The 18,209-nt window shown below is 39.3% G+C and overlaps 1 protein-coding gene across 6 annotated transcripts in view; it reads left to right on the top strand.

The window, feature by feature from the left end:
* OSBPL1A (oxysterol binding protein like 1A) overlaps positions 1-18,209 on the top strand; it is a 455,856-nt gene that overhangs the window by 334,963 nt on the left and 102,684 nt on the right. Inside the window, exon 2 of one of the 6 annotated variants that reach the window (XM_049770017.1) lies at positions 2,464-2,671. The exons of 2 other annotated variants lie outside the window; for them this stretch is intronic. Coding sequence is in view for 1 of the 4 variants with exons in the window: in XM_049770014.1 (XP_049625971.1) it covers positions 2,754-2,786 (33 nt within the window). In the remaining 3 variants the exon portion in view is untranslated. Of the gene's footprint in view, positions 1-2,408; positions 2,672-2,713; positions 2,787-18,209 lie in introns of those variants that run through there. 3 more of the 6 variants (XM_049770016.1, XM_049770015.1, XM_049770014.1) reach the window with 3 other exon arrangements.

The raw sequence follows: 18,209 nt of genomic DNA on the forward strand, positions 1-18,209 counted from the left end.
ATTGGAAATGCTCTGATTTCTGTGGTGCCTACCTTTTGCCCAGTCATCTTCTAAACTATCTTTTCTTTACGTTTGCCTTGAGTGTTAGTATTACTTAGGTGTTTTTTTTTTTTTTTTTTTTTGGGTGGCATTCTTCCTCAGCATTCTTTCTGGATGATCTCACCTACTCTTTCAACCAGAAACCCATGATGACTCAACTATCTCTACCTTAGAATCTCTTTTGAGCTCTGAACCAGTATATCCAGCTGCCTTTTGAATGTTTTGTTTTGTTTTTTTGTTTTGTTTTTGTTTTTTTGGGTCACACCTGGCAGCGCTCAGGGGTTACCCTTGGCTCCACGCTCAGAAATCACTCCTGGCAGGCTCAGGTGACCATATGGGATGCCGGGATTTGAACCGCCATCCTTCTGCATGCAAGGAAAAAACGCCTTACCTCCATGCTATCTCTCTGGCCCCTGCCTTTTGAATGTTTACCTGTGGCTCTCTCTGAGGCATTTCAATACCAATGTTTCTAGAACTGAATCAATTCACCTAAAAGGCAGAATTACTACCTACTCAATAATTTAAGCCAGAGGCACAGAAGCTGTCTCTAGATTGTCTTTCTTATCTCCACCATTCTCAACCCTTGGTATTGTCCAAGATATTGCACTGTATCTTAGTGTCCTCCTCTCTCTACCCAATGCACAAATTCCTTACTTTCTTAGATATAGCTCTCAGAATTGCTCTTTTGGATAATGAGCCAACCTTTCCTAATCCCAGGTTCCACCCTTCAAATTGGGTTAGGTAACTCTCCTAATAAAACAGTCCTCGCCCTTGTAGCATTTACCACCTTGTGTGACACTGGTGTTACATATTTACAAACTGTAGCCTCTTTAAGTGGCTGGATCTTAGTGAATTGGTATCTTACTGAACATATAATAGTTAATAAGAATTTGAGGGTCAGAGATATATAGTACAATGAGTAGGTAGGGTATTTGCCTCGTACATGACATACACAGATTCCATCATCAGCCTGGATATGGTTGGTAACACAGGCCCTGCCAGGAGTAAGCCCTGAAACAGGCTGGATGTGATCTCCCCACACCCAGAAAAAACACAAAAGCATTTGAATGAATAAGTAATGAATATGCAAAGAGAGGGATTCTAGCTTTTGGGTCAGACACTAAACTTTGCTATCTGAACCTCGAGCAAATGAATATACTTTATTTCTAACTTTGAAAATGAGAGTACATGTGAACAATTTTTACGTGATGACCACCCCCCCCCCGTCAAGTGCTGAGACATTTAAGTGAACAGTAAATCACCTTTTAAAACAAAGCAGCCATTGCGCTTAACTGTTTTACTTGCTGTCCAGTACTTCTATTATAAATGAAATTTGCTTTCTAATATTCAGTAGAGAGGAGAAAGATTCCATAGCAGGGGTTTCTTTTAGTGTCAAATGTGACTTTTCGAAAGTCACATTTACATTCATTTTAGAATGTAAAAAAAAAATAAATGAACTTTTGTATGACAACATGAGACCTTCCTGACCTAAATTCTAAATTTTCTTATTAAGACCTTGCCTTTTATCTTTTCAGTGCCAAAAAAAAAAAAAAATGCCATCTCTGTTGAAAACTGAATTTGTGTGGCGTTTATATGGTGGACCCTTTTAGTTCTCTCTTTCTGCCTCATTAGTTGGCCTTATTGCTCAAACTGTAATCCAGAAAGTGTTAAAAAAAATAAGTGTGAAATTTAAATTATGGAGTCACAAGTAACCCTTCATTGGGAACGCAGGACTAAGTGGTCTCTCTTTTTTTTTTTGTTTTTGTTTTTGGGCCACACCCGGCGTGCTCAGGGGTTACTCCTGGCTGTCTGCTCAGAAATAGCTCCTGGCAGGCACGGGGGACCATATGGGACGCCAGGATTCGAACCAACCACCTTTGGTCCTGGATCGGTTGCTTGCAAGGCAAACGCCGCTGTGCTCTCTCTCTGGGCCCTAAGTGGTCTCTTGATTTCCCTAGGTGGGGGCCTTTGAGTCCAGGTCCTTTTCCCAGCCACCCCCCGACCCCGTGGCCATTTAAAAGTTTTTAGGGGCTCTTTTCCAGAGACTGCTGGCCACACTGCCCGCTCAGGGACGTGGCGGGAGCCTCTCTGCTGGTTGCAGGAGACTCCTTCCTTCCTGCGCTGCTGTGCTTGCAGGCGCCTGTGAGCTCCACTGGCCCCTTGGCAGGTCCTACCTGCGCCTCCAGCAGTGGACGGACGTCGCTGGCGGGCAGGCAGGCAGGCGGGCGGGCGGGGAGGCGGGGGAGGAGGGACTGGAAGACCTGGAAGCCGCCCAGAGCTGCCCGGCTGGAGCTGCCTGCTGCAGGCCCTTCCCCGCGCTCTGCAGCTCTCCCCGGCTAGGCTAGGCTAGGCTAGCCGTGCTGGGCGGGCCGAGCCCGGTGGGTGGGCTGGCTCGGGCGCCCTGGGCCTCCGACCTGCACCAGGCCGCTCCACCTGACCTGGAGGAGCCTGGGCGGGCGCGCTCCGAAGGTGACATCGGGAGACCTTGCGGTGCCGCCCTGCCGCCCGCCCTGGGTCACTTGCACAGAAGACAAGGGCCGGCCGAGCTCATTTGCGCCTCATTTGCGCCGGAGCCTCGGAGCAGCGCTCACTGGGTGGAGCGGCGCCTGCGGGGATCAGGCATCCAGTCCAGGTGGGTGTGTGCGCGCGCTCGCGGCTCGCTGCGGGGCTTTGCTGGGTCAGCCGCAGGGACAACGGAGGACACTGGGGAAGGCATGGGGGAGGGCAGCCAGAAGAGATCTAGGGATGTAAGTAGCTCCAAGAATAGTTGGCCGCACCCGTGCGAAGTGCAGCTGCCTCCGTGCGGGTCCTGGGGTCTCCCTGCTGCCTGCTGCTTTTGCTTCCCCTTTCCTAAAGGAAAGCTGCTGGGGATGGGGGTGGGGGGGAAGCCCCTTGATTGCACTTTTTTTCTCCCAAGCTGCAAAACGGTTGCTGTTAGGTCAAGTGGGGCCGGAGTGGGCGGAGTAAGGCTGTGAAAGACATTATTGTCCTAAATAACCTTCCAAGTTAGGGCTTTTTTTTTTCTCCTTCTTTTTCTCTTTTGCTCCTCTCTGCCCTGGTTGACATTGAGATGAACTCAACCATCTAGGAGACTGTGACAATTCCAAGAATCCAGGGAAAATGCTATAATGCATTGAGGGAGGAAAAGAAAATTAGCCTGTGGTTTTTGGGGGGGGGGTGTTGAAGGGTGGCCTTTAACTTTAAGCATTTTGATTAGCATTTTTTTTGATTACTCATCGTCTTTCTTTGTAGTTGAAACCAGAGGAGAATCACATTCCCTTGCATTCAGAGTGGCTAGTTTTGTGTTTTCTTTTGTGGTGTGGGTTTTTTTCTTTTTTCCTTTCTCTTTTCCAGGAGGGGGGAGGGGAAGTTATCAGGGAAGAGCTTTGTGACTTATTAAAGGTATTACAAGTTTCTTATTTTAATTAGGATCAAAGACGGAGTGATCTCATTAGAGACAGCGTTGCTTAAAAGAGAAAAAATTTGAAATGTGTGTTGGTGGAATATTATGTGCATGCTAGAATATGGACATCTAAATGATAATTTTCCTTTCAGTTTGAGGACACATCATAGTGAAACACGATTTGGTAGTGTCTTATTTTTATCTGGAAGCTGATGACTTTGGCAAGTTGGCTCTGTTTCGCCAGAGAGATGTTTAATAGGATGTTGAAGACCAGAGAGCTGTTTTAGTCTTCATTCCAGTACTATTTTTTTTAAAAAACCACATTGGGTTCTTAAGGGAATTTGCATTGCTGTGAATATAGTTGCAAGACTTGAGGCCCCCTTCTGGAAGCTCTTCAGAGGTTATTTTCCTGGGATTTAATTGTTGATGAAAGTGACCCACATAATCTCTTTACCACCCTGGATTGTGTCTCTTGAACAGAATGGGAGAAATGAACAAACTTGTTATGGCTTCCATATTAGTAATAGGTGCATGCACCAGTAGACTAGGATTGCCTTCAATATCACATATCAATATTTGATTAAATAAATACACTATACTCTTTACATTTAACATTTATATTGTTTTAAAGAGGTTTCAGTAACTGTATTCATTTTTCTGACATTCCGATATATGATTATGTGTTGGTTATAAGAAAATTTTTATTTCATTAAGTAGAATTTAAGAGGTTTTGTTTTTTGCCACATCAAAGATGAACCCAGGACTTTACCATGAGCCACCTCTCTGGTTAACAGAGACACCAAAATAAACCTAAGGCATTTGAATCTTATTTTGGGTATCTAGAATTATTGAAAAAATTTAATTGAGAGAGGTTTAATCAGATTTGTTCCTTACAAGAAGGATTTGAGATTGGACATCCAAGAAGGATGACCAGGCATTCAAGACGTAATCAGCTTAGATTTTGTTTATCAGACTTTGGGTTGCAACTCCCATATGGGGTCATATAACTTAAAGAGATTGCTTTTGATATAAATTTCTTTATAACTTTTTTATCAGTAAATGTTTGATTTGTGAACTTATTTTACATAACCATACACTGAGGTCCCTTAAAAACTTCTGAGGTGATAAGTGGTCATGAGTGGAAAAAGTATAAAAAGTCCCTCTTCTAGACCATTATGTTCCAGAGTGGGCAATTCCTCTGCAAGGGACAATAATAACCTCCAATGCCATTAGGGTGTGCTTTTTGTTAGTTCCTCAAGATGCATTTCTCTGAGCGGTACTGAGTGATTTTTTTTTCCTGAAAAGGGCATGGTAGCGCCTTTGATATCCCACTCAAAATGATTGTGAAAAAGGAAAGGAAGATGTAGAGCTTCTCTATAGCAAACTTTCAAGAGTCTTCAATCAAAAGGAATACAAATAGGAGCTGATAATAGATTGTGTAGTATATGAGGGATGAAGGCAAAGATGGAGTCCCAGATGTCTTTCAGGTCTGTGGCATCAAGCATGGGTCAGAAGGTGAATGACTAACGTCAGGGTCAAAGGAAGCAGAGGAGGATGAGCATACATTTTGGAATGATGATATCTAGGTCAGGTCAAATCTACTTGTGTAATAAAAAGTGGGAATTATTAATATTGGGAGTCACCTGGACTTATGTGGTAATTGAGGCTGAGGTAGTTCATATAATCACTAAGAAATTTAGCTGAAAGAAACTTGAAATCAAAGCATTGATATTAAAAGACAAGAAGATGAAAAGGAACTAGGAGAGCCAGACAGAGGCAGAAAGTAGAATAGGGGAGGCCAAGAAAAGTCAAGTGGCTCAAGAAATTCAAAGAACAACTGAAACTAAAACTTTAGTGTCTCTTAGATTTTGTAGCCAGGTAGTCTTTGGAGTCTTTGATGAGGGAAATTTTCAAAGCATGAAATAGGAAGGAACCAGATTGCAGTGAGCACTGGAGTCCATGGGAAGTGAGAAAGTCTAATAATATAGACTGTGATTAAGTCTTTCTGGACTATCATTATCTAAAACAATTTATTCCATTTATTCGTCTTTTTCTTTTTACATGTTCCTTTTGACCTTCAGGACAAAGTGTGGACATGTTTCTTTCTGATTTTTCAAACAAACAATTGTCTAACTTGTCATGATTGACTCTTGCGAATGCTAGTTGGTAAATACCGTGCAATCAATAGCTTTAGGGCTATTTTAGTTTTCAATTTCCATTTGTATCAGTTTTTAACAATTTGTGTATTTCTAAGAATGTATCCTTTTTATCTCAAGTTTGAAATTTATAAAATATCATTGCTTTATATTGTTCTTTTAACTTACGTTGAATATGTAATTATGCATTCATTTTCATTTGTCTGTGTTTCTGTTTTACTTTTTCTGGTATTTATTTGGATGTTTCTAGTAAGTTTCTCTCTCTCTCTCTCTTTTTTTTTTGTTCTTTTTTGGTCACACCCGCCAACACTCAGGGGTTACTCCTGGCTTCATGCTCAGAAAACGCTCCTGGCAGGCTTGGGAGACCATCTGGGATGCCTGGATTCAAACCGATGACCTGCATGCAAGGCAAACGCCTTACCTCCATGCTATCTCTCTGGCCCCTAAATTTCTCTTTTTAAAGCCAGCCTCACTGGATTAGAGGTAGAGGATTTTAGGAAGTTTGTGAAGTTTGTAGTGAAGGTATAGTCATTTTGTATATCAAAACCATAAATACTAACTCTGTTGTTACTTAATGCAATAAACTTTTTTTTTAAAGTCTTAAATATCAGTCTAATTGTGACTTGTACATGCATACTTCACCTTGCCTGTCACCAAGAAAAAAATAACCTATTTTTATTCGATTACCTTTTTCAAAGAACTATTTTAGTTTTGTTTATTTTTCATTTTTGGTGATATATCTCGATCCTCTTATAAAAGTTTTCTTATCTGTATGTTATCTTGAATCTTTTTTTTTTGTTGGGGGGGGGGCACACTCAGTGATGCTCAGGAGTTACCACCTGGCTATGTGCTCAGACATCACTCCTGGCTTGGGGGACCATATGGGATGCTGGGGGGGTTGAACCCAGGTCTGTTCTAGGCCAACCACATACAAGGCAGACATCCTACTGCTGTGCCACTGATCTGGCCCATGTTATCCTGAATCTTAAAAGCAGATGATTTGTTCAAAATTTGTTCTTGCTTAGATTCAGTTGTATGTTTTTTTAATTTTTTTTGTAATGAAGTAAAATAGTTTTATACAGGAATTTGAGAGGGAACTGAAGAAGAAAGCGAGAGAAAGAAACACTATAAAGTAAATGAAAAGAATTATGCAACCCAAGCTGGGATTTGGTGAGATCTCATATATTTCTTTCCTTTTCTGTTCTTTTGTTTTTGTTTTTGGGCCACACCTGGAGGAGCTCAGGGCTTGCTTACTCCTGGCTCTCAGCACTCAGGGATCATTCCTGGCAGGGCTCCAGGGACTGTAAGTGGTGCTGGAGATCTCATGTGTTCCTTGTGCAGGGCAAATACCTGCTGAGAAAGGACAAAAGTTAAATTATATACTAATTTAAATTCTGTGTCTCCAGCCCCTCCCATATATTTACCAATGCTAATATCTTATAAATATTGTATTGATCATAATAATGTATTTCCTAGACTTTGTCATTCTAGTCTGAGGATGCTGATGTGGATAGTGCCCGATTATACACCTACTGAAAAGACCTAAAATTTAGGCATTTTTTGCTTCTCCAATTTATTTTTATCTCTTCAGGTCCTTACTTGTTTTTTTTATTATTTCTATTTCTCCCCACCCCCCACTTTGCTACTCACCTTTTTTCTTCTTACATTTGCTCCTCAACAGTGCATTTCTTATCCCTTGATATTTGGCACATAAAGAATGAGCATAATTCTTCAGTCCTCTTCCATTTGTCCTTTTCACTTTCCAAATTTTCTATCCCTCCTTGTTTCTTGGAGGATTTTTCTAATACCTGCTCAATATATTCCATCTTGCTTTCTCCTCTTTAGAATCTTAGTTCCAGTACCAAAGAGAAAGGAGTAAATAATTTATTTGTATTTTCTTCCACTCCCCTAAGGTCCTCATTGTTTACTTATTGATCTTTGTTACTTCCTACAAAATTTACAATAAAGTCAGGGAAAGTTGTGGGGAAGAAGTTTATGACAAGTTAGGGGCTTGCTCTTTAGAGCCCTGTAAAATGGGCTCCAGTATTAATGGCCCTATTTGCTCTATAACTTGGGGCAGTTTATCCTTAACCCCCTCACACTTCCTATGTTACATGGTTGTTACATGGACTTCTTATGGTTGCTGTGAGATTCAAAGGAAGTATAAGCATTAACCTGGTGATTTCCATGTAAGATAATTTCTGATTTCAGAAAATAGATGGAAGGATTTTATGCTCTATTGGGGGACAGGAATGTAGAATTGAAAGTAGTTGTAGCATGGATGTTGGATCAAAGAAACCCTGGTAGGAAGCTGTGGGTAATGATGCTAAATGGCAGGCAGCACAGTCTTGCTCTGGTTGAGAGAGCTCCAGGGAAGCGTCAGTACACTGGTGCAAGGGAGCAAGATATAAATATACTGTTAATCTGCTGGGTAGGAACGGGGCTAAGGTTACATCATCTCTTCCCCTGTGTTGGACTCTGCTACATTCAGGAGGCTGCCTTTCCCAGCTTACCTCAGAAATCAACCTTCATTTAAAATATTTATGAGAGGGAATTTGTTGTTGATGGTACTGAGTTCTAACCCACTTAATTAAAACTGAAACGTGAATATAATCCTCGTTGGTATAATTTCTTTCTTCTTTCTTGTGATAGAAATAATTTTGAGAGTTCTCTTCACTTTGCGATTTTTATATCTATTATAGATACGTTGTATAAAGTCCTGAAGTTGTAGTATCAGCCTTAGTTTTTGGAGCATATTGTCTGGTCATTTTTCAAGGTTGTATTGGTGGCATAGTCAAATGCCGCTATATAAAACTTAGTTTAAAAATTACAGAACCACCTCTTCACGCATGAGCGTACCTCTATAAATCAGTTTGAATGGATTAATATAATCTGTTTCCCTTTATTTTTAGATGAGGACAGTAGTGTTTAGAAAGAGGGGGAGCCATTTCCCCAAGTTTGTGTAGTTAAGAGGCCTATGCTAAGAACAAATTCCAGGGACCAAAGAGATAGTACAAAGATTGAGGCATTTGTCTTGTTTGCAGCTGTGTCCACAGCAACCCTGGTTTAATTTTGAAACCCCATTTGAACTCCAGTCCCACCAGTGATCCCTGAGCTCAGAACCAGGTACAGCCTCTGAGGCACTGCTGGATATGACCCTCCCTAAACAAAAACAAAAAAATATCCCATACTTACTCTCAAATCCAGGATTGTGCCTCTCCGGTTCAGGATTCTGCTGTAGAGCAATCCCCAGGTTCAAATGATTTGAATTACAAAAATTTGTCTACTGAAGAAGACAGCTGTTTCAAAGCTGATAGAAAATCTTTCTTTGGGCCAGAAAGATCGCACAGCGGTATTTGCCTTGCAAGCAGCCAATCCAGGACCTAAGGTGGTTGGTTCGTATCCCAGCATCCCATATGGTCCCTCGTGCCTGTCAGGAGCTATTTCTGAGCAGACAGCCAGGTGTAAGCCCTGAGCACACCGGGAGTGGCTCAAAAAACCAAAAAACCAAAAAAAAAAAAACAAACAAAAAACAACTTTCTTGGGTCCAGAGCAGTGGCACAAGCAGTAGGGCATCTGCCTTGCATGCACTAACCCTAGGACAGACCACAGTTCTATCCCCTGGAGGCTCATATGATCCTCCAAGCCAGGAGTGATTTCTGAACACATAGCCCTGAGTAATCTATGAATGAGACCGGTGTGGCCCCAAAACAAACAAAAACAAAAAACAAAAACAAGTCTTTCTAGAAGCTGAACATGTACCAACTTTGGAAATATACAAATATTCAAATATATTGGAGTATTTTTAGATTTTGCTCAAATTATTACCCCCTTGCTAATCAAGAAGACATGCTTTTCAACTTTTTGTGAAATTTTAGACCTGATAGAGGTGACATTTTTGGAAGATGGATATTTTATTCCTTTCTGTAGACATTCTACATTTTTGAAAATGAGGGTCATCCTGAGCAACACTGGTGGGGTGGGGGTGGGACAGGACACCTTCATGCATTCTTGTAGGTGGAGACATCAGTGCTCTAGGTCATTAGGGTTTCCCCTGTGCTCAACATTTCAAGGTTTCTCCTAAGATTAAGGCAAAGCATCAGAATGCAATTGCCCGAGCTAAATTTTCTTTTTTTTTTTTTTTTTTTGATATATGCCCTATCTGAGTTATAAACTAATGTGATGCCCAGTTTCTATTGAGAATTAAAATAACTTTAATTATATCATTTCATTGTCCTCTGATTCTCTTTTTCTTCTATAGGAACTACACAGAATGAGAAATTAGAGTTAAGGGCAAAGAGGGAGTTTGTTTTCCCTAAAGAACTTTTTTTTTTCCTTGTGGACAATTAAAAGGGCATAATTGTATTTCTCTTTCTATTTTGGCCTTAAGAGAATTCAAAGCCAGATTTGTGGCCAGTCCACAGTATCTTTGTAGGTTTCGTCACCCTAATGTATGTCCTCCTTTAATGTCATTAGAAATCATTCTGTATTTTTATAGTCTCACTGTTTGAAAATCCCTGGGTTACAGCATTCTCTTGTGAATTAGTTGAATGTGCCCCAGAGTGCCTTTAGGTATGATGACTATATTTGGGAGTTTTTCTGCATTGGAAAGCACTAAAAAATAGTTGCTAAAATGTTAGGAATAGGTTGGTATTTTCTATTTTGGTTTTTTATATCACACATATTTTTGATACTAATTCACTTATAATATCAAGGAACATGTTAAAATACATGGTAATAAAAGTAAAATGGGGTCCATTTTTATACTAATGTAAAGCAACATGATTATTATATTAAACTTAATAGCCTAGGGACTACCCCTGCTCTTTTTTGGGGGGGGTAACTTCTGGCAGGGTTCAGGAAACTATGCAGTGCTAGGTCTTCTACATGCAAAACAAATGCTCTGTCGTATTGAACTATCTTTGTTTTGATTATATATTTTAGATTAATATTTGGAGAAAATTATTATTTTCTGGTCACACCCGGTGACATTCAGAGGTCACTCCTGGTTATTTGCTCAGAAATCGCTTCTGGCTTGGGGGACCATATGGGACACTGGGAATAGAACCCAGGTCCATCCTGGGTCAGCTGCGTGCAAGGCAAATGCCTACCTCTGTGCTATTGCACCGGCCCCATGGAGAAAATTATTTTTATTGGAAAACATTACATTAGATTTGCTGCTTTTTTATCCATTGGAGTGTATGAATTTAGTGGCCTTTAAGTACATTTTACATTAAGAGTTTGCTTATTGGCATTGGTTTTGGGGTCACAGAGTGCCGTGCTCAGGGCATATTTCTCACTCTGAGTGACCTTTTGGCAATGTTTAGGGATACTATGTGATACTGAATGTACCACTCAAGATTTGCTGGATGCACGGCAAGCACCTTGTCTTCTGTACTATGAACCAAAGGGATTATACAGAGTTCTTACCTTGCATGCAGCTGAGTTGGATTTTATTTCCAGCATCAGCATATGTCTCTGGGGACTGCCAGGAATAATCCCTGAGCAAAGAGCCAGGAGTAAGTTTTGAGCACTGCCTAGCATGGCCCAGAAACTAGAAAAAAAGTATATTTACATTGTTATACAACCAGTCCTCTCCTCTTTCTCCAGAACACTTTGATCTTGCAAAACTGACACTACTGTTAAACAGTAATTCCCCTTCCCTTCTCTCCTCAGCTCCTGGCACACACACCATATGGAACAGTATTTATCATCTTGTAGCTGGCTGGTACAAGTTTGTTATCTTTCAGTTCACCTACATTATGGTATGTTAGGAAATCCTCGCATATCCTAGTATGCTAATTGTTACACCACATTTTGCTTATCCAATTAACCATTAATGTTCTTGGTTAATTGTAAACAATGCTACTATGAGAATGGATATATAAATAATTCTATTTTTTTTTGTTCTACTTGCAATTTGGGGGCATAAACTGAAGTTAGAATTGCTGAGCACGTGATTATTCTGAACATTTTTAGAACTCCCCATTCTGCTGAAGTGATAGCACAGTGGTAGGGCATTTGCCTTGCATGGGAGCAATCCTGGACTGACCTGGGTTCTAGGTTCTATCTCCGTTATCCCACATGGTCCACTGAGCTTACCAGGAGCAATTTCTGAGCATTGAGGCAGGAGTAACCCCTGAGTGCCGCTGAATGTAGCCCAACCCTCCCCCCAAAATGAACTCCCCATTCTATTTCCACAGTGGTAATACCATTTCACATTCCTGTCTGTGGTGTACAAGGTTCAACTTTCTCTATATCCTTGTCAACACTTTTATTTTCTGTTCTATCTTAATAGTAGCCATCCTAAAGGGTGGAGGAGATAGGAACAAAGTTTATTTATAAGTAGTTAAGCATGTTTTCTATTCAGGTTTTAGCCATAGTACTGACAACATATCTCTTCTTATATTGGTTCAAGATTACCTGGCAGAGCAGGGATTTTGTTGTTGTTAATCAGATTACCCCAGGGCTACTTTGGTTGAAATGTTGTAGAGTGTGAAATGTGGTAGAATAGTCCCTATTCTCTTTATGTTTCCTCTAACAGGTGAAAAATCAGCTGCACTATGCAGGGATGATGTCTGTAAACTTTAGAGTTATGACTCTATTTTCTTTTATCTCTGTTGCAATATATACCAAAGTTGATTCGCTGTTAACCTTTGAAAGATAATTTTCTTAACTAAAAAGAATTTTATCTTGTATACATTATTAGCTAGTTAGGAAGTTAAAGGCAACAATAAGTTTGAATTACCTTAGCAGTACAACACAAGATAAGGAGATTTATATACTTGAGAAGGAATTATGCTAGAGAAAAAAAAAAATCAAGCTTCCTTGTGTATGAACAATAGTAAAGTTAAAGGTAGAAAATTGTCAAGAGCATTGTTAAACTTAAATAAGGAATTTAAAATATTCTGCCATGATATCTTTATTATTACTTGATCTATATCATGTTTTAGAGGACAAATGTATATATTTTTTTGTTTTTTGGCTACACCCAAAATGCTCAGGGTTTACTCCTGGCTAAGTGCTCAGAAATTGCCCCTGGCTTGGGGGGACCATATGGGATGCTGGGGGATCGAACCGCGGTCCTTCCTTGGCTAGTGCTTACAAGGCAGACACCTTACCTCTAGCGCCACCTCACCTGCCCCGAGGACAAATATTTTTATAAATCATTTAGTTGAAAGAAAGAATTGAAAATAAGATCTAAAATATTGGGGAAAATTGGGGGATGTATGACTATGAAATTCTTACAGGGTCTTAGATGTCATTTAATTTTTTTCCTTTGCAAAATTCTCTGGCCAACTTCCTGCTGACTAGATGTTCATGCTATATGTTCTGTAAGCTCTTCATCAATGAACCTAGAGGCAGTGTCTTCCAGTGGTTTAGAGCTTGTATCCAGAGTTAAGCAGCTTTGTGAGACCCAGTTGTGTCACTTAGTAGCTAAGTGATTTGAGACAGGTCTCAATCAGCTGGAGTCTCCACGTTCTTTTTTGTTTGTTTGTTTGTTTTTTTTTTGTTTTTTTGTTTTTGGGTCACACCCAGCAGCTCTCAAGGGTTACTCCTGACTCTATGCTTAGAAATTGCCCCCGGCAGGCTCAGGAGACCATATGGGATGCCTGGATTTGAACCATGTACCTTCTGCATGCAAGGAAAGCACCTTACCTCCATGCTATCTCTCTGGCCCCAGTCTCCACATTCTTAATACTTCCTTCCTTACAGGACTGTGGGAAGATTATATGAGGTAGTAAACATATGTTTACAGTTAGTCAACATAATCAGATAATAGCTCTTGATCTTCATCCTGATACTACTGTTAGATGTAAATGATCTTTTCAGGACCATCCATTCATTCCACTGTCAGAAAAAAGTTGAAGTATTGGGCCCGGAGAGATAGCACAGCAATGTTTGCCTTGCAAGCAGCCGATCCAGGACCAAAGGTGGTTGGTTCGAATCCCAGTGTCCCATATGGTCCCCCGTGCCTGCCAGGAGCTATTTCTGAGCAGACAGCCAGGAGTAACCCCTGAGCAACGCCCAACCCCCCCCCCCAAAAAAAAAGTCAAAGTATTAAAAGTTAAACATTTTATTTTAAGGCAAAAATTTCATCATAAAATGTTATTTAGGATTTCAAATCTGTGTTGTGCATTATCACAGAAGCAAACAAAACTGAAAAAATACGTGATTCTTCTTAAGTTATTTGGAGAAGTGGCAAATTCTTTTTTCCCCCCTCCAGACCAGGCATCTCTTAGATTCTTCAGCTATTACAAATAGCCAAATTTCAAGATCTTACGTTCCTTTCCTTCACTAATTTGTCAGGTTTTTGATAAAGCACGTCATCTAAAACTGAGTCCAGGGATTATGTAGTTTAAATGCAGAACATGGTATTTCAGAATTGCTTTTCTCTTTTTCTTTTTGTTTGGTTCTGGCCCCCACCCAACGGTGCGCAGGGCCTATTTTTTGCTCTGTGCTCAGAAGTCACTCTTGGTGGTGCTCAGCAGATCCCGTTTCATGTTGGGGATTTGAACTTGGGCAACTGCATGCAAGGCAAGTGCCTAAACCCCTGTATTATCTCTGGCTGATGTCTCTCCATTTTTGCTGAAGTCAAAAGACCTCAACTATTAGAATTGCTTACAGAAGTCTGTTGGGTGAGTACAGTTTTCCAGCTCCTCTCTCCTGTTGTAAAAGGTAGTCTTCTCCTTCTTCTCCCCCCCCCCCGACCCCCCCCCATCTCTCTCCTTCTTTCTTCGACCCACACCTGGTAGCACTCACGAATTATTCCTAGCTCTGCACCCGGGAGATACTCTTGCTGGTGCAGTGCTTAGGGGACCATATGGGATGCCAGGGATTGAGCCCAGGTCAGGCACATGCAAGGGAAGCACATTTCTCACTGTATTATTACCTCAACCCATCTTTCCTCTCCTTTTTCCCATTACCCACTTTATTTTGAGGGCCCAGGTCTTTTGTTGTCTCATAGGCTTGTGAGCGTCTTCCAACTGCACAACTCCTGATGTTCTACTTCCTGGTGGATTCTCCTGATGCTCTTCTGATTCCCAGTTAGCCTTTAACCCACTGCACTTGTGCTCAATGAGTCCCTAGAAGTCCCCAGAAGCCCTTTCTTCCATCAACTTTATTGTCTTTTGTATTTACCACTGTTTGACAAACTGAAGATTTCACTGCTTTGCTTGGCTTCTTTCTGTACAGTAGAATATAAGTTCTCTGAGCGCAGGGATTTTTGTCTGTTTATTTTCTGGTGATTCCCTGTGACCTGGAATGCATGGCATGGTGTAGGAGGTTACTGAATATTTGTTACATGAAAAGCACAATGGAATGATTGACTTAGAAGTTGCACCATACTGTGCTTGAAATAGAGGCTCCAGTGCTCCCAGTTAGCACTCATAGGTCAGTTTCTTTACATTTGAATGAAAACAAACAAACAAACAAAAGCCATGTTCATTGTTTTAAAATTTTAGGCATTTTCTCATCAAGTTCATTGTTTAATAAATCAGTTTTATTTTACATATAGTATAGTTTTTACATGTATATACTTGCTAATAAAATTGCTTAATAAAATGTTATTAAAAGTATTTTCTATTTACATATATCTTAACTGAACTTTCCAAGCAATGATCTTTTCAAATCTCAAAGCAGGTGTTTGGGTTTCTCCCAGGTATGTCTGAAGATCTTTTTTTTATGGGTGACTTGACTTGCAAACTTGAAAGCATTGCTTTACAATGTTTTTTTATTGAAGAATAATTGGCATAAAGACTTATATTAATTTCATGTGTATACTCTGATTTAATTTTGTATTGTAAAATAATCACCACAAAAGTTTAGCTAGCATCTATCCCCATAACTACATTTTTATAACTTTTGTTTGTTTGAGTGCCACATCTGGCAGTGCTCAGGGCTTATTCCTGGTTTTATGCTCAAGACTTACTCTTGGTTTTGTGCTCAGGGACCACTTCTGGCAGTGCTTGAGGGATCACATGGAGATCAAACCCTGGTTTGGCTTCATGCAAGGCAGATGTCCTACCCAATGTACTATTGTTCCAGTCTGGAATCTTATGTCTTTAGATCCTCTTTACCTCTTTCTCTTACCCATTCTTCATTTTGTTTAATATTTACATAAAATTAAGATGTACAATATTTGTGTGTCTCTCTGACTTATTTCATTTAGCATAAGCCCTCAAGATTCATCCTTGTTGTAAATATGGAGGTACAAATATCTTTTCAAATTAGTGTTTTCATCTTCTATGGATAAATACCCTGAAGTGAAATGGTCAGATCTTAAGATAATTTTATTTTTATTTTTTTCTGAAGAACAACCATACTGTTTTTCATAGTAGCTGTAGCATTTGATATTCTCACCCACAATATGCAAGAATTCTTTCCTCCATATTATTATCAATACTTGTTATTTTTTTCTTTTGGCACTAACCACTGTGACATGAAATTGTGGTTTGGAGTTACCTGGTGTTCTCTAATATACCTGATTAGAGAAATTAAATGTCTTTTCATAACATAATTAATATTCTTAAAATGGTCTTTTATTTGGGGAGTGTCACATGTGGTATTGTTCAGGGCTTACTCCTGGTGTGGGCCCAGGGATCACTTCTGGTGGGATTTGTGGGATCAGATGGGGTGCTGGGACAAAATTCAGAGACTAAATTTAGATGTGTGGAAGGCAAGCAGCTATCCATTGACTGCTACTCCAAACGCAGTTCTTTGGGTAGAATTATAACTATGGAGGTTTTGGTGGTTTTAGGTGTTTGTCCCCCAGTTTGAGAATCCTGTGAATGTTTTTCAAGCAGAATAAATATAATATTGAAATTTTGTAAAACAAAGCTACTGGCTTTTTGGTCATAACAATGTCCAGCATATTAAGAAAAGTATCTCGGGGAGGGGGAAAAGATTTGAAGATAAGTTGGGAATTATGATATTATTTATACAATAGAATAGTCCTCAGCTACATAAAAGAAAGAATTCATACTTGCTGCATGAATTAAACTGAAGAACATTATACTTAATAAAAAAAAGTCAAACACAAAAGAGTATATCCTATGTGATTCAATTTACTTGAAGTTTGAGAACAGACAAAACTAATACATGGAAATAGAGAAATTGGAACAGAGGTTACTTGGGCTGGATATTAGAGAGTGGCTATAAAGGAGCCAGGAGAATTTTGACACTAGACGTCTCTGATAACTATATACAATGGTGTTAGTTTCATTGCTTTGTGCATTTTAATTTATTTTATTTCATATAACTAAGGAAGAGTTTAATTTAGAATTTCCACTTCGTTGGCATTGCTTCTGTTCCATAAACATTTTAGGAACATTTATCAAACTTATAAATTTCAGAGCTTTTAAATAAATTCTGACAATAGATTAGTTTAGATTATGATCGAATTTCTCTGCTTTTAGAAAATGTTTACCTTTGTTGTGGCATAGCTTTGAAAAAGTAATCTATTTCAAGGCTAGACAAGATAGATAAATCTGTACTGAGTGATTATGTAAGCATTAGTTATTTTTAGATAGAAGCTTTGCAACCATGATGACACAGGAATGTGTTTAACAGAATTTCACATTGAGCTCCTGTATGAGACTATTGAGCAAGTATGCAGACTGTACAGTTTGGGAATACCTTGCAAACATTTTATGCTTGATGCCATGCACATTTTTGAAAATTTGTAAGTTTCTTGCAAACATCATTTCCTAAATAAATATATCTAAAGCTATTTTGCTAGTAGTATCTATGTGAGAATCTGGAGGATAATATAAGAACATACAGAAAGCTGCCTTCTATTAAGCCTGAAGAATACAAAATCCAGAACTTAGCAACTGTTACTCAAAAGATTTTGGTTTATCTTAGTTTATTCTTACTGCTATACAAACATAAATGCAATGCATTCTAGTGTTTAGGATCATCTCACATTGCTTTGACTAACACCTGTATTATTTTTGTCATACATATTCTTGAAAATATTTTCAGACATTTGGATAATAGTTTAAGATTTTTGAAGAACATTTTTTAAAAATTTTTTTGGTTTTTGCTCCTTTTCCTACCCTTATTCAAAGACATTCATTGCTCATTTTCTATTAGAGGTTAATAGATATTTTTTTTAGAATTTTATGTAAATAGAATCAACAGTTTGTGTTTTATTTCTGGTAGGAGGGTCTGGCTTGTTTAACTTAGCATTGTTTTAAGATTTATTCTTGCTTCTTATATTAATAGGTTCATTCTTATTGTGGATTTGTTTTCTACTTTAAGACTGAACCACAGTTAGTCTGTTCACCTGGATGTGCAGGTTAATTGTTTCCCTTTTTGGTTATCGCAAAAAAAGTTATGAATACTTATCTACATTTATTTGTGTGGATACAATCCTTCATTTCTCACATAAGTTCCTAGGAACAAATAGAATGTTTGATTTTTATGCTTCTGAGTATGTTTTTGTTTTATTTTTAACTCCTCATTCGCTTTTTTGTTTGTTTGTTTCTGACAGTGCTCAGAGCTTATTCCTGGCTCTGTGCCCAGGGATTACTCTTGGCAGTGTTCACAGCACCATATGTGGTGCTGGGATTGAACTTAGGTTTTCTCTCCAGACCTGTTTTTTTGTT

Source organism: Suncus etruscus, chromosome 3 (genome assembly GCF_024139225.1).
Source record: "Suncus etruscus isolate mSunEtr1 chromosome 3, mSunEtr1.pri.cur, whole genome shotgun sequence".
NCBI lineage: Eukaryota > Metazoa > Chordata > Mammalia > Eulipotyphla > Soricidae > Suncus > Suncus etruscus.